The sequence below is a fragment of the Chenopodium quinoa genome, unplaced genomic scaffold (assembly GCF_001683475.1).
Source record: "Chenopodium quinoa cultivar QQ74 unplaced genomic scaffold, ASM168347v1, whole genome shotgun sequence".
NCBI lineage: Eukaryota > Viridiplantae > Streptophyta > Magnoliopsida > Caryophyllales > Amaranthaceae > Chenopodium > Chenopodium quinoa.
Genome location: NW_018743292.1, coordinates 8,751,399 through 8,778,566, shown reverse-complemented (window position 1 = coordinate 8,778,566; position 27,168 = coordinate 8,751,399). Strand labels below are relative to the sequence as shown.

Genomic DNA, 27,168 nt, shown 5'->3' with positions numbered 1-27,168 from the left:
AAACTGTACCAAAGGCAGTCAGTCGAAATGTTCTAGTGTCATCCGTAGCATCAAAGGTAAAGTTGACTCTGCATTTGTGGTGTCAGTTCATGTTAACTAAGATTAGTACTTGGTTGTACAACACAAGGTTGTTAAATTTACCTTTCAGTGGAAGTGCATTTCTTGTCAGGGCAATGTGGGCAAAAGAATGGCACATTTGCAGCAAGGCCACATCGCCTTCCACAATTATCGCAACCAATGTAAGCAATAACATTGCTCAGTTGTGCATCTGGAATTGTGACTGTGAGCGTGTATAGTTCCTCTTGGACAGTATTGTCAACCTGAATGAATCAATGTTAGTTAAGAAGAAGAGTTAGGGTAGCAAAGGGATAGGGTATAGTTCTCGAAAGAGCTTACATTTTTGCTGATGATTTGATCAAGTGTTGTAGGAACTGGTTCAGTGCCTGCAGTCATGAACTCGAGTTGCCTTGCCATGTAGCCAACAATGATGTCTGGTTGTGCATGGGCCCTAATGACATATACAAAGGCAGAAATAGGTGGGATTAATTAAGGGAGCTAAAATCTGATTTTATATAATTGCATTATAATGTGAAAGTGTAATGTTATAAATGATTGTGAGCAATAAGGTTGCTGAATCACCAAGCTCTCAAGGCATCAACTTTTTCACCGGCAGATGTTGGGTCAATTGTTGTAGACATGCTTGATTGTAGTGAAAAACCTGTGAAAGCTAGCATTAGTATACTTATTTTTGGTAGCATATATAAAGTGGTAGAGGGTGAAAATATTTGTAACCTCTGTGGGTAGCAGGCTTCAAAGAAGTTAAGCTTACAACCAAGAAAGTGGATGACTAGTCCTTGAGGTTTTTACAGTCAGAAGTTGCTAGTTGTCCCCATGCAGAGATGATCATTGCCGAGTACCAGTGCTACAAATGCAATGAACAACAAGTATAACATTGTCTATAATTATATTGGTGGGAATGTTGTTGAAGTTTTAAAAAGGTAGTTACCTCTCATTAACTATGCTGATAGCGCGCACATCAGCTACCCTGCCTGATTTATATGTCACTTGCCGAACTTCTTCCATGTGGACTACAATCCCAAGCAAATCTAGCAAACAATTTGGAATTAGGTACATTACTTTCAAGAGATGGATGTGTTTCCGGACAGTAATATTTAGTTTAGATAAGGTTAATAGTTTACCAAACCGGTCTGCTGGACCGATGGTCTTGAGTACATCAGTAATAGGGATGTATTCTGGCAAAATAGGCCCCTCAGTTCGATCGATAGCTTGGATTTTAGTCATCCCTCCAAATGTTAACTCACATTCTCCTGGAAATGAGCTGAATTTTGGGTTAATTGTTCTGATTGGAGAATTAGCTATCTCATACTTTTTCCTGTGTTCAAAGACTTTTTTGAAGTGGTCACATTCATCTCCAAACAAAGTTGCTTTCATGCTGTTACCCTATAGCATAGGACAGGAAAAGTTATGTAGAAATAGCTATAAGTTACAAATAACAAAGAAGTTTAGAGTGATTGGTTTATACTTCCTCATCTTCAAAAACCAGCTTCTGAAACCTCTTTTTGTTAGGAGGAGTTCGGATAGGAGATTTTTCTTTCACAGTGACTCGAACTTTGTATGCTTTGCTTACAGGTGAAAGTTTGTCTAAAGGTGTGTATTCAGGTTTCATCTGTGGTGTACAAATTAAAAAAAGTTTTGTCACATGAATTTAAATTAGATAAAGTCACATCTGGTATAGGTTTTATGTATTATTAGTCAGCAGCAAAAATCTGGATAATATGTTGTACATATACTATATACTGTGTTATAATTGAATCAAAAAGCAGTAACAAATAGTCTTAAATGACGTGGTTTGTATTCCATAAGTTTCTGTTGAGTGTTATTCAATGCTGAGGCACATGGGAGAGTTCATCTATGACTAAATAATTATCTTAGGTCACTGCTTTTAACCTTCAGGTAATAAATAGCCACTTAGGCATATATAAAAGGAAGGTAAGGTGTCAAAATTTTTGCAAGGCTTGTTTGTATTTCTTACTCACATTTCTATCTCAGTTCTCTCAAAACAAGGTAGTCAGCAATGGCAAGCAAGAACAAAGATAAGGTGGATAGTAGTGGCAAGTGTGGGCTTTCTAAGAAACCTAGCTTAGAAGTAGTGGAGGAACGACTTGCTGTTCTTGAGAAAAAGGTGGAGGACCTAGAAGCAGTGGTGTCTGCGCTTTGCTTTGAACCAGAAGATAAGCATCCCAGCCTAAAGAAAGAGACACCAAAAGAAGGGACCATCAATTATAATCCTGAGCCTACTCTCCATTGCAGTGACATCCACCACCATTCAAGCCCTTCATATTCACCTGGAAGTGATGCTTCCTATGGTGATTCTTTTTAAGGAAGCTATTAATTGGCACTGAGTCACTTGTTCTAAGTTTTAGTAGTTATCTACTTCTTTTTCTAAGAAATAGTAGTCTTATGTTGCTATTTTCTAAGTATTAGCAGTTATCACTTGTGTTTTCTAAGTATTAGTAGCTTTCTGTTGCTTAAGTAGTACAACTGTTCTCAATGTTTGTTTCTTTATTATTGTACTGGTGCTGTGTGGATCTAATGAAAGCTTCTATTTATTTTCTTTGGTCATTTTTTGTAATCATTTCCTATTAATCTTTGTTAACCATCAGATGGCTTTCTTTTTCACCACATGTGCATAACCAAGTTGTTCACTATAATCTACATGAACTTCTGGAGTTGATGTAAATTACAGTGTACATGGTGAAAATTAATGGTAAAAAGAAAACCATGACTATAGTAAAATTAATTACATGAGCACTTGATGGAGAAAGAGAACCATTACCATGTAAGTATAAATTACAAGTTGGTGATTTTCACTTGAAATAACTACAGAGCTTGGTTATTGTCATGTGATTCAGTGTACAGTGTACTGAGTGAAGAAGTTCATGTCAATTTCCATGAATCTTTATTAAGCTAGCAACCGGGTATTGTGTTAGAAGAAAAATGTAGTCCAAAAAGAATTAGGAGCTGGTTACATTTAAGCATTGTGAAGAGACTTGTTAGTTATGGAAAAAAAGCATGTAATCTAGCTACCATGCTATGATAATGTACAAAGCAAGCAAGAATAAACAATTAAACTTTTCAATTGTAGCTAACATAAAATAGAATTCAAGATGTCATTGTTAGGACTTAGGAAGCTTATGTAGGTCATATGAGGAAGCTAAAAAAGATGATTAAAATGAATACAAGCAAATAAATGAAAAGGAATCAACTTCATGTAAAGGCAGCTGTTAATTTTCAAAGCAGAATCATTTATGGACGTACCTTGTTGAAGTGGAATTGTAGGCAGTTATTGCTAGTCTACAACAACAGAGAAGCAAATTAGTAGAGATAATCGAAGTGGAGTAAATGCTCTCTTTGAACTGTAAGTAGCTTAAATAGCATAGAAGTTTATGAGGTGGCTTAAATAGCAGAGAAATTTATGAGGTTAAACATGAGTGGCCTTGTAAAATCCAGTGGGTTTTAGCATGTTCTGATACATTTTATCGCTAGCAGATAAGAAGGTGTATAAAGTGAACTGAAGTGAAGGAAATCTGCTCTGTGGTTAATATCAACAAAGGTTACTGTTATTATGATGAAGTGATAATAATTATGTAAGCCAAATATGAAGTGATTTAAAAAAAAATAAATTGCAGTAGATAAAAGAGTTTAGTAATAATTTCAGACGGGAAAAACTTAGCATACTACTGTTAGCTTTCTCTTTTATATACCTTCACATATGAGAAAGGTTCTATGGTAGATTTAAGAATGATTTGAAACATGGTATTGTCCAGCAGTTAATAAAGTGTATGCAGTGAAATTAAATAAAGGACATTTTTGTGGGGAATAGAATGAACGGTTATTGTTGTAATGCAGTTGTAAAAGTAAGTATGTTAACCAAATAAGAAAAGATAGAAGTTGCTTTTCACAAAATCAGATTTTGTGATGCATTCAAAGTGTATAGTAATAATTTTAGATTGGAAAACCTAGGATGTTGCTATTATTGTTTTCTTCTCTTAGTAATTGTTGCGAATGCCAACACTAACCTGAATATTTTAATAAAATACTCGCATGTATTATATGTAAGGCTTTTTTTAATCCCCCCCGGTAAGGAGAAATAAATTGCAAGTGCAGTGATGTTATTTTAATACACTACTAGAAAGCAGGCCATTTTCGACGGAAAAAATCCGTCGAAAACACCCCGTTTTCCATCAGAATTGGTTATCGGAAAAGGTTTTGTAGGTACATCGACCTTTTCCGACGAAAATTCCGTCGAAAACAATTTTACAACAGAATTAAGTCGTCGGAAAAGATTTTTTGGCCCGGAAAAAGTCCATCGGAAACTTCCGTCTGACTCAATTCCGCCGGAAATTCCGTCGGAAAAGGCTGCTTAAATTAAAAAAAAAAATGTCGCACCACCACCGGCATGGCGTATCACCATTCACCACCTCCAACCACCCTATAACCCATAGTCAACCCCACCCCCACCCAACTGCCCGAAACACCACCACTCTAATCGAACCACCCCACCTTAATTGAACCACCCCACAACTTACCCTAACCGAACCAGACCCCACCACCTTAACCCACCCCACCTAACCCTAACTAAACCCAGATCTAAAACCATCCACCACGGACCACGCACCTAAACCCAGATCTAAAAACACCCATCCTAAGCGAACCACCCACCACGGCCCACCTAAAACCACCCACCACGGCTCCAAAACACCCCAACCACCGTAAATATTAAAAAAATCGAAATAACAACTAACAAATTTTTTTTTAAAAAAGAGATACATACCTTATTCCACCTCCAAAACCTCGAAATATAGAGTTTTCATGGTCGAATTTCACCTTAAAACTTTCGTTTTTTGCCGTTGATGTTCATGTTTGTGTTGGTGTTGCGGTTCATGTCGATGTTGTTGTTGTGGCGGTGGTTAGTGTTGGCGGTGGTAGTGGCTGGCGGTAGGTGGTAGTTAGAAGATGGGGAAAAGAAGATGAGAGAAGGAAGAGGAAAGAAGGATAAGAAGAAGAGGAAAGAGAAGAGGAGATAGAAAGAGAACGAGAACGAGAGGAAGAAGAGGAAAGAGAAGAGGAGAGAGAAGGAGAACGAACGAGAAGAAGAAGAAGAAGAAGAAGAAGAAGAAGAGGAGAGAGAAGGTGAACGAGAAGAAGAAGAAGAAGACAGAGAACGACAGAGAGAAGGAGAAGGGGAAAGGGATATAGAAAGAGAAGGGGGAAAGGAAAGAAAAGAGGCGGAAGGCGAGGGAGGTATGTTAGGGTTTTATTTAAAAGCTTTTTTTTTTTCTTTTTTTTTAAAAAAAAAATTATATTCCGACAGAATAAAAATTTGTCGGACATTGTACTTTTCGACGGAATGGAATGTACATAAAATTCGTCGAAAATTCCAACTTTTCCGACGGAATAATATGTCCGTCGGGACTTTTCCGTCGAAAATCGACCTGATTCTAGTAATGATACAGGTCATTTTGCTCTTGGTTTGTTCGTGTGTAAGACCAGATTGCTTTAGCTAAGAAGTGAAATGGTAATGTATTATAAGGTATAGCTTCCATGAAATGCAAATATGTGCAAGGAGTGTTGCAAGTGACTTCAAAAGAAATCATGTAAACTAACAGAACAAAATGTAAGAAAAGCATTGCAGTCCTTTGAAAATACCATATATTAAATATAAATGTAAGAAAAGAAATTAACCTAATATAATGTCGGCATTTGTTTAATCACTTGTCAAATTAGAAGTATCTTTCTTTCATTAAACACGGAAAATAAAACAAGCGCGAGCTCATATCCGGGCAAAATTATTCAAATTGGGTTGGGCGGTCACTCTTTACTAAAATACACAACACTTTCTCTTCACTGTGTTTTCAATCTTACATACTCTGAATTCTCCATTGAAGTGGATTTTGAGCTTTCTCTCCTCCATTGAAGCAGCTTCTGAGGTAAGACTTCTTTCTAATGAAACATCAAATATCAATTTCACAATCTAGGTTATTCGTCAATTTTTTCAAATTAGGGTTCTTTCAAGGTGAATTGATTATTGAATGTTATGTTAGTTATAATTTGATTAGTCTAAGGTTAACATTTTTCTATCCATTTATAACATTCTAAAGCGAGAAGAATTTAATTTCATAATCTGCTGCAAAACAAAACCCTTTAATCTTCCAATTGTGATTATAAAATTCCAAAATCTAACCAAACAATATGGTGAATTGATAATTCTGGAATTTGAAGTCTTGTTCGTGAATAATCTAGCATGTTGAAGATAAATGGAACCTCGAAATTTCAATTTGCATTTTTTTAGGAGTACTATAATTAGTTTAAGGTATGTATTGTTATAATGTGTTTCAATTTCAGGATAAGCTCTAATGGAGGGTACAGAGATCTATGGTAGAAGGGGTAGCCAGCTTGTGAAAGAGCTTGCTTGTGCCGAACCGGGTCAACTTACTCGATTTAATGTGAGATTTCTCCTTTATGTTTGTGGATAATCTACACCCTTTGTTCAATCTATATTTAGCTTCCCATTTGTATAAGGCAAGGAAATTAAGAGTATATGTTAAATGCGGAATTGAAATACCGAAAGAGAATGGAGAGAAATTGTTAGAGAAAATGTAGAAATGAAGATAGAAAAAAAAAAGTTGGTAAAAATTGCTTTGTCCTTCATTAACTTTGTTCTTGTGTTCACCAGGATGATTTGTTTAATCAAGTTATCAAGGAATGTGCTGTGCACTACAGTCAATTTTACGAACTTACTAGGTAAGCTTCCCTTTGTTTTTCATTAAGTTTTGATTTCAATTTCCTAAAGGTTTCGCTCCTCAGCACATTCTTGCCATGCTTCTTTAATCCCTTCAGCACTTGAACAAGCCATTCATCTGATTCTGCATAACTGAACCACCATTAAACTACTGTACTGTACTGATGCTGTCCCAGAAGCTATGCGATTTTCTGTTGAGTTTGAGAAACATCTCATCAGCTCTCTAATGTACTTATCCTTCCCAAACTTTTCGATAATCCATTCAACTGGATGACAAGTACCATATTTTAGCTTGTACTACGTATATGCTAGCTTTGATGATTTCCAGTGGTTTCCATTGCAACATTTTATGTATAATCATCCTCCATTCTGCCTAGCTTGAAATTGCAACTCGCAATGCTTTGTCACAGATTTAAGTAATTTGGGAAACTTAAGTATTTTGGGCGGTCTATACTAATTTATTCTTTACCCTATTTTTGGGATTAAGGCTTTGATTGTTGTTGTTAACACTAGTTTATTCTTGTGAACTTTTGTGTACTGATGAACCTGATCTTTTGGCAGGAAAATGCAAGATGAAGGATTGGATGTCCAATCAGCTAGAAATGCTGATCACTTTGGAATGCTTATCCATCATCTTTCTCTATTACGCAACAAGCGTTGCCTAATGGCATATGTGTAAGTAATAGCTTACGATCCTGTTCTCACTTGATGCTTAGCTATCCTGCCAATCATTTGTTTTCTCAACTATCAGTTTCTGAAAAATGCAGGCATAACCGATCTGAAATTATACAGAACCTAAGCTGGAAGGTTGGGCGGGTGCTTCCTGAAGAAATTGAGCACAAGCTAAGTGATCCAGAAAAGCGTTACTTTAAGAGCCACTCTTCAGCTTTACAATCGTATATGAGGGAGATGGATGGCCTTGATTTGACTGTGGTATGAATCTGTTCTTCTTTCTCCCTATCTTCTACTCATCATTTTCTTGCTTAGGACTACAAATTCTGAACATTCCTCCTTCACATGAACCCTCAAGAAGTTGTGGATACTAAATTGTGGGTTTCTGTGGCAGGATATGGTGCCACCAAAAGATCCCTACATTAAAGTAAGAGTCCTAGATGATATTGGTGTGACAGCAATGGGAGACCGAGATACCAATCTTGCACGCCACTCAATCCACTTTCTTAAACGAAGTGATGCTGAGCATTACATGTTTCAGGTAGATGGACAGTAAGACAACCTTTTTTTGCTGGTTTTAAACATTTTGTATCTAGAGAATAACTAAACTTAAAATCTTGTTTTGTAAACAGGGGATGATGGAAGAACTCCTAGGGTGATATAAAATGTGTAGTCTCATAGTCTCATCATATATGCTAGTGTGCTACTCCGTGTCTCATAGTCTCATCATATATGTTACCGTGCTACTCAGCATGCTGTTAGTTTCAAGATCATCATGCTCAGTTGTTTGGCTTTGACTGGGAAGAAGACTCAATCATCTTTTTAAAGTATGCATATCCTAGCAAATGTGCGAGCAAAAGCTGCCAGAGCATTAGATCTGTGGTTTAACTGTGCAGGACCTGTAAACTCTGATGTTTTCATGCTGTTATTCATCTAGGATTGTAACTAGCCTCTTCCCTCTAAAAACCAATAGAAATAGAAGAAACTTTTTATAATCAATTTTATTGAATACGTATCAAGCTGTGGATGATAATAAATTTTGTTTGATAAATTGATAGTAATAGCTGAGGGTTCGTTTGGCACCATTTTTGATTTTTAGTTTTATGTTTTTTAAAAACTGAAAACTAATTATGGTTTTTGGGTTTCGAAACTGTTTTCGTAAATTGAAGCCTATTTATTTCCCTTTCTCGAAGGGAAGGCAAACATGTTAAGTTCTAATTCGCACTCTTTCAAATTTATGATATTTGTTACTCATAACAACTTTGTCATGAGAAAATACAACTTTATCTTCATAATAAACAAAAAAGTGTTCATCTAGTGGCATTTTTATAAATTAGTCAACAACTTTTATTAAATGCGGGTTCGACAAATTTTAATTTATTTATGAAAATGTCATGCTGTCTAGGATATTTTTATAATTTATTTACTGAAATGCCAAACGATTTCTGTTTATCATAAAGATAAATTGAAACTCCCTCATTTGTCATTGCCTAAAAATTCAAATTTTATCCATTCTTTAATTGACACAATTTAATTTTAGCACTATTCAACATTCACACACACTTGACTAACTTATGTGACTTATATTTATAAAAAAAAATACAATCGCATGAAATCTTGTTAATAAAAATTCCAGGTTTTAATATTTTTTCCTCTCAATATGCATTAACAAATTATCTACAAAAAAACGTGTTAAATAAAAAAGAACTAAATGTGTGGAATTTTAGCCCTTTTGAAAAGCAGCAATAATATTAGTGACGTTGAATGGGCGAAACTCAGTTGAGCTTCAACGCACACAAACTACAACAAATGAGAGCCACTAAAAACGACCCGCCGAAAGAAGTTAACATTATCTGCTTATCTCATACAAGGCAAGACACACTGGGAACTTTCTCAATGCGATTTGTTGCATCATTTTCATCGGAACTCATTTAATTCATACTTTCATAGCAGTAAAAATACATTCCAGTCATAGAAGTTAGAATGGCATTGCAGCAACCCTACCATTACCTTGCAACATCATCCAACCGCAACCGAATATATCTTACTCAATCATCCGGTGACAAGAAAGGGAGGGGCACCCAATATTCACCTGCCGAGCAATTTGCACCACTTGCATCGACCTTCCAACGGAGGCTCGTGATAGGCATTGGGTCAGCCTCGTTTGTAGCTATTGGTGCTAATTTTGGAGGAATCACGAGCTTTTTCCTTGGACTTTCACCAGATACAGGGCGTAATCTCAAGCTAGATGTTCTTTATCCAATAGGAGGATATAGTCGCTGCATTCAGCCAACAGATGAAGGATTTGGTTAGCAAGTTCATGTCATACATACATTCTATATATTATTTGAAGCAACTATATATGAACATGAATTTAAATAGTTGTCAGACTGAATGTTGAATGTTTTTTTTTTTCTGGACAAAAACAGAATTCATCTATCCAGCTACATGGGTGGCGGACCAAACTTTATTCTATCGAGCAGCAGAACGGGCAGAACAGGAAAGATCACTCGATCCCCCTCCACTCAATTCTGATAAACGTCGCAAAAGGAATGTGAATGAACCAGTTGTAGCCTTTGGTCCTCCTGGCTCGACTGGTGAGCTTAACGTCAGCGTCATTGTTTCACCAGTCTCTCCAGATTTCAGGTAATTAAGTTTGAAGCATGGTCTATTAGTCTCAACCCTCCACCCCTGGGGTACTTTATACAATTATACTCAAGCGACTCAGTACTAAGTATAAAGAAAACACAACAGTTGAACAAATTCTATTTAAAGAACATTGTAAACTAATGGCACGAGTTGTACATGTATCAACTATGTACTTTTGATCCTTCACCTATCTTAAGCTATAACCACTGGTTTCTCTAATGTTAGCTGTAACAATCAACAGTTCAACATTTACTGCAATAGGAACATTTTAATTTTTGAGTCAAATAAACAAAATTTAAAGAGAGTTATATTAGCACAATAGCACCTCCACACCAATAAGGAACTATTTTGGTTTTTGAATCATATTTTGTTCACAGGATAGAAGCCTTTGGAGGACCAAAAGAGGTAGGAGAAGCTGTTATCAGAACAATAACTGCTCCCACTCGACGTCCAGATGTGAAGGCTACATTGCTGAGATCAAACCTGAGAGGCGATTCTCTGAAAAATATAAATTATTATGAGTTAGAATTTAGGGTTGAAAGCTCCTCGTTTCAGCGCCATAATGTGACTGTATGTTGTGCCCAAAATGGAAGGCTATACACACTCAACGCACAAGCTCCAGAATCAGCATGGCAAAAAGTGAAAGAAGACTTCTACAAAATTGCTGCCTCATTTAGTCTAACTTCATAACATATGCATGGAAGCATGTGTATGTACAATAAAGAACCAAAGATCAAGAAACAAATTCATGTGGTTTCTGAAACTAATCTAGCTACATTCACGGTCAGACAAAAAGTTACTACGGAATATATGAAAGACAGATTGGTACAGAATTCAGAATCATTTTGCTAGACTTTACTAAGGATTTTATATGGTATCCAATACACATAGGCGTGCAACAGAGCCTAAAATTATAGGCTGGAATTAATTCAAAAGATAGCTTTGAATTAACCGGAAGAAATTCAGCTTGTATTCTGATAAGCCGTGCCACAGTGCCGCCCTTCAGCCTTCTCTCACAATAGTCATAATTATGAGAAGGAAAAAGGAAGCTAGTGAATTTTATTTTTTTATATCTTATATTAAAAAACTAGGCAATAATCATACAAAATATCATTTTGCTAAATGTCTAAAATAGAGGATCCATCCAAGAATTGATCCTTTTAAAAATGTTGAAAGCTAACACGTTAACAAATTAGCTTCCACAATTTTCATTTACCCAAAGTCCCAGTGTAAGCAATCCTTCTAAAGACAGTCATAAAAAACCATGTCAATTTATTCACTTGTGAAGCAGTAAATCACGAGTTATGCTGTACGGAAAAATTTGTAAACAATCTTATGGCTCAATTTCACATAGATTAAATTTTTAGCATTTGCAGACATAAGTGCATGAGCAGCACCAGGAGTCCATACTTTCTTCCCTTGTTTATGCAATTAAGCAGGAAGTGTTTTACAGTTTTCTTTTAATGCCGATTCAGATTATTTTAGGTACATTCCAGATACACTTTGGATAGTAAAATGATGAACTACCCCTATTATACATCCAAAGCAGCCTGGTAAGTGGTCACTGATCAACTTCATAATTAAGTCCAGGATTCGACACTCAAAGCATTGCAGCAAAACGTGAGGAAAAGAACAATGCGCAGACTTTATTTGGGGGTTCTGTTATGGATACTAGGTTATAGCCCCATGGGTACATGCCTGGGTGTATCTAAGAAAGTATATTTTATAAAGCATCTATTTTTAATCTTTATTTTGACATAATATAACACTGTGAATAACGTAACACATTTTTTTTATAGGATTATGGTTATGCATAAGAAATTTTACACACCGCAGTTAAGTCTTCATTAATGAAGAAAGAAAAATTATACCAGTATTAAAATAAGTAGAAGAATCCTAATCTTGAGGTAATCTAGTAAAATTATACATATATTTTTTTTTTTTCCTACCGTCTTGCTGGCCAAAGTTTGCCATCTTTGACCTTTACTTTGTTGAGATTTAATATGATAAGTAATTTAGGCATGTTATTGTTGGATATATACAAACTTTTTAAAAAATCCAGAGTACATTAAATACATCGGATATAAAGTTGCCTGAAAATGATCAGAACTTCAGAAGTTACCCCAATATAAGTAAAATTTACCCCGATATAAATAAAAGTTACATATGTTTTATTGATAAAGTCACTCTCTTTATAGGACTAAAAATCAAATCCAAGTGAGTGAAAGTAATTATATTAACCTTGTAAACTTATCCCATGGCCTACTTACATTAAAATCATGTCAGGTTTAAAGTTATTCCAAAAAAGGTTAAAAGTTACCCAAATTAGCTAAAAGTTATCCTAAAACTCAAACATGTACAAAAAAATATTATTGTAAATTGGGTGTACACGAAAGTTTTCATCTTTGAAAATTAATGTATACTTGTAATAAAAAGGAAAAAATTAGTCAAACTTTGCTCTCTGATACCATGGATGGAAGATTTTTTTCCCGAACACAGAGTAACAGGAATAGCCCAAATTCATTTTTTGGGATAGGTTATACACAGGTATAAACCCTCTGTGTTGTGCAGGGACAGTAAATCCATTATCTGTGTATAGACACTTTTCTTTTCTTCCCCATTCAAACCTTTAAAAAGAAACTGCCAGTTCGTACTGATCCAGAAAAAAAATAAAATAAAATAAAATAAAATTAAATTAAATTAAATTGCAATGTATACAAGAATGAAGCACAAGTTACCAAGATGTGAATATACATTGGTTCATGCACAGACAGATTGTCTCTGTTTCGTCATTCTTTCCAGATTCTCTGAAACCACTGCAGTCAGATTACGATCCTCAAACACAAGCTCTGGGCCAAGCCTACAGGAAAATAACAACATATTATGTTCAAATTTGTAAATTACACACATTCTCTGGATTACACATAGACAAAGCATGCATGGCATAGACTTTCAGAGTCATAGGTAGATTATCAACGAGAATTCACCGCAGTTGCGATCACTTTCTAAATTAAAAAATTAAGCACAATATAATTTAAATTTAAGGATCCCGCTTACTTTGGGTCAAGAACCAGCTTCTGCACCTCTTTGATTGCAGAACTAGCTGCATATAGCGATATCTTTCCAACCTGAGAGCACAAGAAGATGCAAGTCAGACACCTTCACTGACATAGAGTGGCTTATTTGTCAATTATATAATAGCAAAATTTATTTTCACAACTAAATCAAGAATACTGCAAGAATGGTATACCTCTACCATTTGTAGCTTTGTTGCATGATCATTTGAAAGACAGCGAATTTCTTCTGCCAGTTTCACTGCCTGCTCTAAGCTCTCAGGTGACAAAAAATCGAGACCCAACTGAACCGTGGACTGCAAAGTCATCAAATGAATACAACAAACATCTCACATGTCAGTATAACAACTAAAAAAACATCTTGCAACTTACAAGTTCTTAGAACCAAAGTGTGTTTAAAGGATTTAACTACTTTTAAACACACAAAAGGCACACATTGGAACACATACACCTCTGCTGATTATGATGACTTATTATTGGCTACTCCATAAAATCATTCTGTTACTAAAGCAAAGCAGCAGAAACTGAAAGTTTGAATTTTCATGGACATGGAAGGGGAACATGATAAGCACCTAATGAAATCAAACGCTAAAAAAAATATTTTTTTGCTCTTTCCAAATAAAAAGTCTTGGACATAATGTCTGGTTATTTGCCAAAGAAAACACCTATAGACACGACATAAGCTGCTACAGGCTTAAGCAAAACACAAGTGATAATGCAGACAAATCGGATTACGTTCTAAGTATGAGCAAGTATTCATACTTGGAAGGTATTATTGTCAAAGAAGTCATATTGAGAATAGTAGCTTAAGACAGGACCAGGGTACAAAAATCAACCATAAACATTGATGCAAATACCAGCATGATAAAGGTAGAAACTAGCAATTTATCGAGTCCAAAATAAACAGCAAGAAAGAGAATGAAATAAGGTATTGACATGACCAAAGCATCTCCCACTAAAACCAAAGTATTCAAATGAACTCACCTGAAGATTTCTTACTTGGAATGGACATCCGGCAGGAACAAACACGGCTTGGCCTAAGTGTTGTTCAAATGACCACGGTTCAACCCCTAAAAAATGTTATTAACCATGTTATTTATTTGTAATCCTACCTAGCACACCAAATTATCGAGATTTTGTGAAATCATGCTATATTAATGGTCAGAATATTGCAAAGATATGTTCCACAAGTATAGTTGTATAATGACTAGAGAACACAAATTTGGATTTTGCCCAATCATAGTGGTAAAACAAAACCACCATTACACCAGGCACATAAGTAAAGATTCTCTCATAACAAATGGACATAGGGACAAAAACAACAGACGTGAAATAAACCTTATGAACCAGTGAGCTAGAGAGCATCAGAGAAAAACAAGTAACAAGAAATGTTGTTATGGGTTGCAGCAAGAGAGAGGGGAGGCTATTGTAAGAGCATGAGATTGGCCATAAGTTACTCAATTCAAGACAGCCACATAGGATTTACACCAGAATAGAAATATAGATAGGTCACTTGAATATTAATTGGAACCCTAGGATTTCATAGAAATATAGCAATCTATGAGAAAAATGATGGAGAATACAAGGAGACACAATAAAGGAGATCACAAGTCTACTAAAAAAATTAAGCAGAAACAAATATAGGAGCCACAATCACACATACATCAAGGGCTAAGCTAGGAAGAACTGCATGAACATGATCACAGAAAGAAGCTAGACGGACAGCCTGACACCAGAACTCCAAACCGGGTATCGAAATTTTCTATCAACATCTTGAGCCGACTGGATCTAAATTAAAGATCCAGTCAGCTCAGCCTATCAACACCCTGAGCCGACTGGATCTAACTTTTACGCAAACGAAGAGCAATAACTGATGAGTGATTACAGTATGGGTAGATATTTTCCTTTATGAATGATGTTTTCAGGCCTATGCACATTTCAAAAGCATGAAACTTAACTATAGAAAGAGGCTGGTGGAAGCCATAACATTAGGTATAAAGTCCCACAATGAGACAAATAACAACCTTTTGGATGGGAAACAAAGATACAATGCCATTGACGGCAGTTCCCAATTCTGTCTAGGCTATGGACATACAAAGAAGTCAGAAACAAATTACTCAATTACAGGATTCCTTAATGAATAAGCAGACTTACCGAATTCCTCAATCAACTTTTGTTTATGGTGATCATTCAGATACACTGCTTCACTATAGAGAGGGCTAGTAACCTAAGATTCCAGAAATTGGAAATATTAGGATCAGACTAAAGTATTTATAGCTAGTGATTTCTCAAAAGATCAATGTTTACCGTATTGGACATTCCGAATTCCTCCCAATGTGATCTAAGATACAAAGTTAGCTTTGGAACATCCTCCCGTCGAAAGACATCCCAAATGGCCCCTGGATGTTTGTCACAGGAAATTACTCCTTGTTCCATTTGCTCACGTCCAAGATCGGATTTTTGGCATTCGGTATCTTCCATTTGCTCATCTAAATTTATGTCAAGCTTACCCTTATTTATATTTTCCCTATCATCTCCATCAACGGGTAAACTAACTGGAACTTCTTCATTCAAGTCCCTGCATGGATATCCAGAAAAATTTTGCACCTGAGTTTCCCCACAAGCTTTCTGTATCTTGGCATTGTTTTCTTTAACTTTCATTTCACAAGAATGCACCAAGAGGTATACCTGCAAGATAAATCAAGAAACATTGCCACTAACAAAGTGAAAAACATCTCAAACACAAAAGGTTGAAGGAGAGCGAAAAGATGAGAGAATCAATAATACTCTTGAACTTGAAATATTATTTGTTTATTCTTGATTTACATCATTTTAAATAAGAATCATTGATGACCCATGGAATCAAACTTGTTTATGATCTTATAATGCCATTGTACTCAAATAAGATCATAAAGCACCCTCTCCCCCAACAAAAAAGGTTCTTTTTCTTACCCAACTCACCTGCTAAATGGTAAGCGTGAGTTTAAGACTTCTTAAAACAAGTTAGAAAGCTCAAGAGAAAGAGAATGTAGAGTAAGTTAGGTAGTGTAGCTGTGTAGCAGCAGCAGCTACAATAAATTTTGTCAAATAATCCCAGAGGTAGCTTTAGGTGACAATCTTGTCAAATAGACACATAGTGAAAGATAAATATCCTAATGAGATGTAGACAGTGATAACATACCTTTTTAGAAATTGAATAGACCTTTTTAGATAAATATCCTAATGAGATGTAGACAGTGACTCTACTATGATCAATTTGAATGCTTCCTTATTTCCATAGCCCATAATTTGCTACAACATTAATAGCGTTCTCTCGATTTCTATAAGGCAATCCTTAAATCAGAAAAATTAAATTGACATAAGATTCCACTTCTCCTAGCATCCAATCAATAAGTCCTATAACTCAAAAGATCTATTGTCCCAAATTACTACTGATAAATTTCAACTCCCAAACATTCCCTCCCCCCCAACCCCACCTCCAACTCTTCCCTTGTGTACTTTTACGCCAGTGGGTTGGTGACCATGAAACAAGGCAAGACAATTAAACCATTTTGCAAATAATGAGGCAGTAATTTGGAATATCCTACGGAATAAATTTATTAAAATAGTTATTTATTTTTATCATCATTGACTTTATAAGATATTTAGTCAATTTTCCGATTTATAGTCTTTTTTAGTTGATGGATGTTTAAAGTTTTACATATATATTTGAAATAACTAAATGGAAACAAAAGTAAAATTCCTTTTAGTTTCCTATTTCAAAAGGTTCTACAGATTGACTTAATAATAAAGTGCTCACTTTCACAGGTTATTTATTTGAATATATTTTTATTATTTTTAAAAAAGAATGATATCCAAGCATTTATCAGTTTTAAGAATGGTAACAATTGCTGGTTCAAAATTCCCCTTATTTTTATCAGACAAAATATACAGTAATGCAATTATGATCCCATCTAGATTGTTACCTATTCAACTTTACTAGAAAATAAAATCAGATTGATGAAAACTAGATTAGAAAATTTCTATGGCAAAATATAAAAAGATTGCTGAAACAATACTAAATTATTTATCTGAATGAAAAATTCAAAACTAAAAAACAGAGAATGGTTTATAGGATATCTATAACGGCTTAGGCAGTCCATTTGTCTACAAGGCACGACAAATAAGCCTTTTGTCTCTAAGTAGACATTGGGAAGAGACAACCTGCAACTCAAATGATGAATCTTTCTATCTAGTATTCTTGATCGTACTTCGAGCATCATGACCATGAAAACAGATACATAAATTTGAATTTATTTGCAAGAGAAATATTATTTATGGTGTCTAACTTGATGTTAAGAGAAAACTGGATGCAGTACATATTTCGCAAGTCCTCAGAGTTCTGGTATATTGAGTTTCTAAGAGTTCAAACTATCATATAGTAGGAATTTAGAACTACAGAGAACCATAGAATATTAGGAATCCTGATTTTTCTGGGTTACTATTTATAGTTTTAGACCTATGAATATACACAATCACCCCTCATCCTTAAACTCAGAGAACAAACAGAAAGAAATAAAGTATGAAAGACTCACCATATCACGCATGTTCAAATGAAGATTAGTCACTGAGTCACCTGTACCTAACTCTTCAGATAGTCCATACGAGATGAATATCTTAGGTCCAACATCATTTTGCAGGGAATAATGCGGTAATTTTGCAGCAACATTCAAAAGCCCCCACTTTGAATGGATAAATTCAAGAAATGGCACTTTACTTATAAATTCAGGCCTTTGGTACAAAAAGAACTCTTCAGATGCACTAGGTGATGGCCAGTCTTTCAACTTCAACATTTGCAGGCTACCATTTTCACGAAGAAGCCCCTCTGAGTATCCTTTCATGAATTGCCCAAGTTCTATATCAACCTGTCTTCAAGAGAGGCAAGTATGGTCATGATCCAACCAAGCAATCACAATGCTGATACTTTACAAAAAATAATTTTTAATGATAGATAGAAAAGAGGATCAGGCATACTTCAACCAAGTACGACAGAAAAGTGAAGCAACTACCATGTTGCAGATCAGCTATGAAATAAACCAAAAATACGCAAGGCTTAAGAGAAAAAATGGCCAAGTAGACCAACCCTATTGCATAGCACAGCTCAATAGGAAAATTCTACAGCAAAAAGACTTCTTCTTCTCTTCCAGCTCCAAAGCCCACAATAATAGACACAACTCACAAGATACCAATCCACAAGAACGGAATTCTTACACTAAGCACAGAGGATTCTCAAACACCAGGTTTGTGTTGCAAACCTGGTCCATGCACCTTCAATTCATATTTGTAAGTTGGCAAATTCAATCAGTCAATCACTTTGAAAGTTCACAAGGCAGTATGGAACTAAGAATCAATATCTGTCTTCGGTTGGTAACATTTTTGAGAGCTTTTAGAAGTTTGAACCTCATTAGAGGTTTGAGCAAGAGAGACCTCTGAAAATTTTGTTGGGTTGGAAGATTATTAAATCAGAGAGCTTTCTTCAAAATGCTATTTTTGAAAAGCTCAAGAGAAAGCATTTTGACAGGAGAGGTTTGAAAAACATTTCAAAGAGAAAAGCCTGTCTCTCCTCCTTCAACATAATTTGGTCGTCTTTCTCTGCTACACCATAAACATACCACACCATGATTGAAAACAAAGGACAACATAAAAAGCCAGCAATAAATAATTTTTACACATCAGATTTTAATAAGATCTGAAGAATAAAAAAATCAAATTTGGAAAAAGAAACATGTACATCGTAATAAAATCCACAAAGATGCTCTAGAAAATGAATAGCCATGAATACAAGAAATCTAAATAAGCAACCACAAATTAAAATTAAAAATAATACGAAGAGTTAAAATTGCTCCAAATACCTCAGATTTGATAGCGTGTTGAATTCCATGTAATTGGCCGAAAATAAATTGAGGTGGGAGGGTAATTGGTACTTGATCTGATTAATTGATTTCACTGAGTTTTTTTAAGAAAGATGACACGGCGGTGTGCATAATTTTGAGATGGTAAAGCATAGGATAAGAAAGATTAATTGACCTTTATCTTTTAATCAAGAAGGGGTAATAACAAAAATGGCTGATAGAAGCAACTAGATTCATCAGTCATGTAAGAGTTGTTTACTAAGGGAGGGCTGACAGGTAATGTAGATATGGACTACTAGGCTAGGACCTAGGAGTATGAAAGGTTGGTTGTTCCCCCTTTCTTAGTGTGATTAATGGTCTAATGGGCTAACTGTGTTTATAGTTAAAAAATTGTGACAATTAACATCTCTACTTCTTTTAAATTTTTACAAGTGATAAAAGTAATAGTACTCCCCATGTCTCTAAAAAGATGTTTGCATTTAGAATATTCAATTTAAAGGCGGATACTTTGACCTCGGGTGTTCATTGATACATATAAGGAAAACATATTCATCCGTGTAAAATTTTGTTTGATTCGTCTCGATGTGTAGTTTCAAAATATTAATATTTAGTGATGTTTTATAATACTTAATTCAAGATATTGATGCTCAATTTGTCATGCATTAAAAGCGGGAACATTTTTGAGGGACGAAGGTAGTACTGGGAGTAATATTTACGCTATTAAATTAATTTGATGATTAATCATCCCTAGTAAAATCCATTATAATGTATTAGTAAAAGTTGTGATTATTCAATTATAAACTTCAAATGAATTCAACCTATAAAACTATAATAATAGCAAACAAAATACCCAGCAATATGTTGTATCGATGTACTTATTGGTTAGACAATCTAGTAGCTAGCAACTATTACCAGACACTTTATACAAACAGCTAATACAATAGCTAGTCAAACCAGCTTATTGCCAAATAGGGCTAATATGTTTTTCATACACCAACAATACAACCACGCTATTGCAGAAACACAACAAAAACATATGGTTTTAACCTTAATTTCACTTAAGTCTAATAAGCTATGATATTACCTCCGTGACTCGTCCCTATATAGTTGACATACTTTGACCAGCACAAAGTTTTAAACATATTATTGTGTGATGAATGGTAGTGGGTATTTTTTTTCTACTACAGCTAGTGGGTAGTGGAGTATAATTTTACTATAGCTATTAGTTTATTATAATTAGTGGATCACAGGTAAAAAGCAATGTGAGAGAAATTAAAAAGAAAAAAAAAAAAAAAAAAAAAGAAAACTTGTGGATCCACTTCAATTATAGAAAGAAAGAGAAGTATGTCAAATATAGAAAGTTGTCTGTATAAGAAAAGTGTATCAACTAAATAGGGACAGTATATAAGTTAGGACCACAAGTTAATAACATACGGATGGTATAGGTTGGCTCCATACTTGGTACATTATCTTCACTTATTTCAGGTCGAGTAATTCTAATAAGATAAGCACTACCCAGTTCAAATTCAGATAAAATAAGATAAGTGAAATTTGGGTGAAGATAACACTACCTAAAGTAACAAATTGACTTGTCAAACTAACAAATGTTGCATTGCCTTTGGTTATTATTTGAGAAAAGTTTGCAAATGAAGTCATGTTTCAAATGGCTAATCAAATATTTTACTAACACCAGTTAAATATGAAAAGCATACCTCAGACCAGTCTAAGCAATCAACAGCTTTCACCATTTTACTAGCATCATTCATCCTCTCATCAGTAGATTCACAAATTTCCCTCCATATAACCATAGGGTCCCAGCTTGTGCTTGATGAACCATCACAGACGTGCTTAACAAGGACAGGTTCACCCTTCACCCAATGTTTTTGGAAGTTTACAACGCCATCAAGTTTAATGTCTTGAGCAGATGGACAATATAAGAAATTGTCATCACTCTCTTTACGTGATGCACATTCAAGGAACCTAGAGCTAAGTGATCTAGAGTCTGAACAGTTACTAATGCCTTTAACCTTGCAACCACTAACCATTTCTTCTAGATTTTTTACCAGTTTAGCAACCCAATTCATCTTGAAAATTCGCCGAAGAGTTAGATAAGGGCAACCACAACCACCATGTTCCCTCGGAAGGCAAGGTACACTACCATCTATACTTGCTCTCCAACCAGGAAACTTCACGCTTAGCAAAAGCTTATGGTTTGGTGAAGCTTGATGCTCTTTCAGAACCTCTCCCAATTGATTTTTCTCAGAGCTATAATTGTCCACTACATCATCTTTTGCAACAGCCAGAGTTTCACTACGAAGATCTTGACAGCATCTGAGGCAAAGATCATACGAGCAAACTGAGCAGTGCCGGTGGTAATCTACAATTGGAACTCTGCAGCAATCACTAACAGAAAACATTTTCAATTAATCATATGTACCAACATACCTTTTCAAAAAAGGCATAACCTAATTAACAGAAATTATATACCCACAAGGCCACAACATACTTAGAAAAGGTTGGACAGCATATATAAGGTAGTTTCTTTAAAAAATGTTAGATCATCAATTTTCACAAATCAAACCGAGTAGTATATAAGATATCATGAGTACCAGCACATCTGCTCATCTGCATTCAATTTCGTCCTCTCTAGATCCACTTCGGCTCCTGAAGAACACATCCATGTAAGAATAAACAGCATATACTTCAGCAACAATATTATACGAAATGTGTGACACAAAAATATGAAACAATAAACTTCTTACCATGTAGCTTCTTCTGTAATTCCACTTCAGCACACTGTTGCTGGTGGATCTCCTTAACCACAGGAAGCACCGACGATAGCAAGCAATAGAGGTATTGTAGCTTGTCCAGCACAGGTATCTCCCTTATTTTTGCCTGCAACAACAGAAAAAAGGTAATCTTTGCAATTAGATAAACTAGAATTGTTATAACAACCAAAGATTACTTGCAAATAAACTAGAAATGTTACAATAAAAGCTGTCATTTTACCTTAATCAAATTATCCACCCTGGAGCACAACTTACAATTACACATGCCGCGACATGCAGGGCAAACTCTTTGGATCTCTTCCAAAGAAATGTTTGCATACCTAACACAAGTGTGGATAGTCAATAGTCATGCACCACACCATCAAGGACTAGAAACATCTAAGAGAGTAAACACATTAATCTCACCATGTACTAATGCAGCTTTCACAATATCCTTTTCTATCACATTTATGGCACCAAATAACTGAAACTTTGTTACTCCTTCGACACTGATGGCAAGTAAGTCCACCAGTGTCATTTGTAGAATCTGTGCTAGCATCAGAATGAACCTAGAGAGCAATATGGAATTCATTATTGCAAACACAGTGATGAGTGAATGTATGGCCTGGAAAATCAAGAATTTTAGAAGTACAAGCATAGTTTCTCATGATTGATAAAATTGCAGCATGATTTACAGAAATCACAGGCATTTTTACAGATACGTGTTAGTCCAACTTTAACTTCACTAAGCACAAGAGTCAAATATTCAGCACTTGCCACTCGGACATTGGTATGACACTTAAGACACTTCATTATGGGCAAAATTTTCATAAATTGGCCATGTCTGGCACTTATAGCCAAGTATGAATAACATAGGCCACCAATAGGTTATTTCTTAGGAAAAAAATCAATAGATCTACAAGACTACTAGAGCGAATAAAAAGAAAAGATGTTCTACCTCACTAGTAACCATAGCACCATCATCAATGCTCTTCTGTGACATGTTCCTTGAGGATTCTATGCCATAAGGAGTGTAAGACCTTCGACTTTGATCATGATAATCCAAGTCTGTTTGCATATCATCCTCTCCATTGGTTGGCATCCGATCCTTGGGATTGTTTGGTAAACCTGAAACAGGAAAATCCTGCACTTGTAGTGACATATCCTTGTTGTTATCGTCACTTCTACTCTCCATATAAATAGGACTTCCAGTTTCACCCATAGATTTCCTCTTTGCTTTCTTTAAACTGGCTCGTAACGCAGAATTCGCTGCTCTCTTCTTCGCCTGAATGTAGTGCTTCTCACATACGGTTTTATCCGGCATAGACATAGCAGTACACCTCCATTGTTTACCATCCGACCTCTTACAACGCAAATCATCGGGAATACCCACTTGATCATCCATTCTAACACTTCATATATCCTCTAACAACTCATAAACTTAAAACATCTATCACAACCTACACGAAACCATCCAACATCATAACCATCCAAGGATTCGAAACAAATTTGAACAATTAATTGAGCTTGCCAGTGCATAAATTAACTAAAATGAATTCCAAATAATTTCGAAATTTAATTTGAGCTTCACAATGCATAAAATTACCAGAACGAAATTCAGATACTTCCAAAGTAGTTCCGAAAATTACTTCTGAATTTCTAATTAAAGCTTGCCAATGTTCAAAATAACCAAACATTAATTAAAAAGAATTATGAAAGCTTATATGAGCTTGCCAATGAATGAATTAATCAAAATAAATTCGAAATAACTCTGAACTTGTTTCTTGAGCTTGCTAATTTAAGAAATAACCAAATTAAATTCGAAACAATTCTGTAATTTAATTTGAGCTTGCCAATGTATAAATTAACCAAGATTAATTCGATCAAATTCTGAAACTTTATAGTATGAAATTGCTGAATGCTGGTGTATAATTAATCAAAACAATGTAAAAATTAACCAAAACATATCCGAAAGAGTTAAGTAATGAAAGAATTCAAGACGAAGAATATTTACCTAGTGAATGATTGAGTTCAATTTCTGGAAAACTTTGAATATGCCCCCAATTTCGTTCCTCTGAATTTGATATATTGATCCTCAGCTCTTCAATTTGGGGAAAATAATAGGAAGAGTAAGGGCGCCCTTTTGGCTTCTGTTCTGAATCTTCTACTCGGCAAAATTGTACAGTATTACGACTCTACGACTAATTATTTCTATTGGTTTTTTTTTTTTTTTTGAGGCAAACTATTGGGGTTTATTAACCGCAATAGTTTTACCTTTTTAAGGACGAGTAATGGACGATTTTTTGAGCGATTATAGAACAGGACAATTTTTTGAGCGATTATAGAACAGGACAATTTTTTGAGCGATTGAGCGTATGTAGAATAGTAAAAGTGTTAAAAATTGACTCGATTTTTCATGTTTCAATTCGTATGGACAAATAATATAGTACTCCCTCCGTTTTTAAATATATGCGCGAAGTTTTACGCGAAATTGGAGAAAGTAATAAAATATAGAGGTGGTGGGGTTGGTGGAAGAATAAAAAATTGTAAAAAGCAAAAGTAGTTGAGAGAATTGAAGGAAAAAGAATATGAAACTAATAAAATATGATTTATATTGGGTCCACTAGTTGAGAGGAATGAATTAAATATTATAAAAACTTTCTAAATAAGGAAATAGAGTAAGTATTTAAAAATGGAGGGAGTATGACTGAACTTTTAAATAAATTTGATACAACCTTACCAAACACGACCCATGTACCATAATTGACACCTCTAAGTGTGTCTCAGTAAAAACGCTAACAACAGTATATAGTTATGAATTTAGAATCCTAGCACTTTCCCTTTTTCTCTTTTTGCACTCATGTTTTCTCTATTAAATGAAAGTTACTAAAAGCCATGGTATGGAGCAATTGCTCCACATCCCTAGTAGGCACCTAGAACGCAACAAGCTAAGTTGGCCAAATTCAAACACTTTTTTTATTATAGAAATCAATACATTCATACATGTCAACTAATTCCAAAGTTTCCTTCTTTGTAAATTTACTTAATAGGAAATAGATTATGAGTTTGTTTAATTTCAAACCAGTATCTAGGCTTTTATATGGTTGACATACACATTAAAAGTAAAAGCATGAGAAGTTGTTTGGTTGACAAAATTGTAGGAAGTTGCACTTGTAAAGCACTCATATGAACTAAGAAATTCTACTTCCCATAAAATGAAAGAAGTTGTTTACAAGATAATTGCAACTTCCCATGGGACGTTGAACTTACCACCAACCAAACAACTTGAAACAATTCCTGTGAATTCCTAGACAAATTAAGATGTTAGGAAATAACACTTCCCATGTTCAACCAAACAATCACTTATACAAATGTGAAATGTATGGACCAAATCTAATCTAGTATATATATAAATAAAGTAGACATTTTTTTAAAGCATTCGGAGCGCCACGTAAGAAAATATATTATTTCGATTAATAAGAAGAAAGATTTGTATTTTATTTTTGAATTAAAAAATTATGTCGCAACCTAGATAAAAGTAACGAATTAGATTTGATATATCTAAAATTTTAATGCCACGTAGATTATAATCCACGAATTAAATTATTTTAATGAAAAAAAATAAAGTAAAAATATAGGAAAAGATATATTTATTAATTCAATACTACGAGTATAAGAAATTCAAAAAAAAATATACTAAGAAATAAATAATAAACGATTATAATAAAGTTTGATACCTATCATTATAAGATAAATTTTGATAGTATTTATGATAAGAAATACAAATTGTTCGTTAATTATAATTAAATTAAAATTTATGATACCTACCATTATAAATTGACACATTATACGACAAAAACAAAATTTCGTATCAATAAAAAACCCCATCAAGCGAATTTTTTGTTAATTTTTGGTCATCAATGGCCGGGTAATTTTTAGCTTAATTTTTAAAATCCTATGTGTAAATTAGTATTTCTAATTATTACTTACATTGTATTAATTTGGGATACTCGACGATTATATGTTTATGTTTTATTTACTAAATGTTTTTTTACATGCAGATCTGACACATCATATGACACAAATAAAATTTCGTATGAATACAAAACCCTATCAAGCGAATTTTGTGTTAGTAATTTTGTGTTAGTTTTAGGTCATCAATGTCCGGGTAATTTTTAAAATCTTATGTTTAAAGTTATATTTGTAATTATTAGTTACATTGTATTTATTTAGGATACTTAACGATTATTTGTTTATGTAATGGCATACGATTAGATGTTGTAACTTAACATATGGATGGCTTTGGTTATTTTTGGAGATGATGAAAATATTCCAATGCATAGATTTGATTTTATATCGCAACAATTTTTCATTTATTGGTAAATATATTGATTTATTTTATATAAAAGTAAAGATTTAATTTATATCAATTTCAGTTTGGGTAACATAATTTATCCATTGATGTATTAGGTTGGTTGTTGGCAAGGTTGGTGATTTTATCGAAATAAAAGATATGGTAAAACAATGAACAATGATTTACGATTTAAATTATTAAAAATTTATCATTTCACATTAAAGATTTTATATAACGGAAAAAATATCATATTTACAATTTATTTATATTTAATAAATTCATTATAAATTATAGTAAAAAAATTAAATGTTGAACTTTTGTAATTTTATCTGAAATTATTAAATATAATAAATCAAATAATTAAAAATGTTAGATGAAAAAACCGTGCATTACTTGATGGCTCTTTGATGATTACCCATTACTCTTACATAAGACTTAATTATCTTTAGAACATATTGATCTATCACGCTTCAGGCGTGCTATAGGTTCATTAGCAATTGATATTGTCCTTATGGGGCATCAATTTTAATTGGAGCATTTACAACTAGTATATGATCAATGACATTTATTTATATTCATCTGGATGGTATCATTTCAAAATAAATAATTAACATGTGGCCACTTCTATTAGATAAATCGTTGATATTTAAGTTAATGCATGTATCAAACTGACCATCAATATATTTTATTATCTATGTGTAAGGATTACTTACAATCTCCCCCTAATCCTTGCATATGGGGGTATAGAATCAATCCAACAACCTTTAAAATCCCTACACCTTTTAAGCCATAAATTCTATTGGCAATGTCATGTATCAAGTAACGTGTTCCTTTTAGCAAAAACATGCTTAGATAAAATTATACTTATAGACACTTAATCATGTTCCTCTTGCCCAATTACATTCATCTTAAAAAAAACGAAACCTCTTATATTTAT

At 34.3% G+C, this 27,168-nt stretch overlaps 3 protein-coding genes across 8 annotated transcripts; 2 read left to right on the top strand and 1 right to left on the bottom strand.

Moving 5' to 3' along the window:
* Nucleotides 1–5,776: 5,776 nt before the first annotated feature.
* LOC110736883 (DNA replication complex GINS protein PSF1-like) lies at nucleotides 5,777–8,556 on the top strand. The gene is made up of 7 exons (XM_021917219.1): nucleotides 5,777–6,011; nucleotides 6,427–6,527; nucleotides 6,758–6,825; nucleotides 7,385–7,498; nucleotides 7,591–7,756; nucleotides 7,890–8,036; nucleotides 8,128–8,556. The coding sequence occupies exons 2-7, from the start codon at nucleotides 6,438–6,440 to the stop codon at nucleotides 8,152–8,154; spliced, it is 612 nt and encodes a 203-aa protein (XP_021772911.1). The 5' UTR covers nucleotides 5,777–6,011; nucleotides 6,427–6,437; the 3' UTR covers nucleotides 8,155–8,556.
* Nucleotides 8,557–9,478: 922 nt separating this feature from the next.
* Nucleotides 9,479–12,226, top strand: LOC110736882 (psbP domain-containing protein 7, chloroplastic-like). The gene is made up of 3 exons (XM_021917218.1): nucleotides 9,479–9,803; nucleotides 9,925–10,141; nucleotides 10,522–12,226. Exons 1-3 carry the CDS (start codon nucleotides 9,479–9,481, stop codon nucleotides 10,832–10,834), a joined length of 855 nt encoding a protein of 284 aa, XP_021772910.1. The 3' UTR covers nucleotides 10,835–12,226.
* On the bottom strand, nucleotides 9,657–24,115 carry LOC110736881 (lysine-specific demethylase JMJ25-like). Of its 6 annotated transcripts, none has more exons than XM_021917214.1 (15): nucleotides 23,892–24,115; nucleotides 22,836–23,337; nucleotides 22,304–22,446; nucleotides 22,119–22,218; nucleotides 21,872–22,004; nucleotides 21,719–21,773; nucleotides 20,822–21,512; nucleotides 17,793–18,122; nucleotides 15,526–15,906; nucleotides 15,373–15,445; nucleotides 14,203–14,288; nucleotides 13,395–13,514; nucleotides 13,202–13,272; nucleotides 12,899–13,004; nucleotides 9,657–9,774 (listed from the first exon to the last, which is right to left on the bottom strand). In XM_021917214.1, exons 2-14 carry the CDS (start codon nucleotides 23,280–23,282, stop codon nucleotides 12,905–12,907), a joined length of 2,730 nt encoding a protein of 909 aa, XP_021772906.1. In that variant the 5' UTR covers nucleotides 23,283–23,337; nucleotides 23,892–24,115; the 3' UTR covers nucleotides 9,657–9,774; nucleotides 12,899–12,904. The 6 variants fall into 6 exon arrangements, with proteins under 6 accessions (XP_021772906.1, XP_021772902.1, XP_021772907.1 ...); XM_021917210.1 differs by having other exon boundaries at nucleotides 9,680–9,774; nucleotides 12,883–13,004; XM_021917215.1 differs by lacking the exon at nucleotides 9,657–9,774 and adding an exon at nucleotides 10,257–10,642 and having other exon boundaries at nucleotides 12,883–13,004.
* Between the last annotated feature and the right edge of the window lie 3,053 nt (nucleotides 24,116–27,168).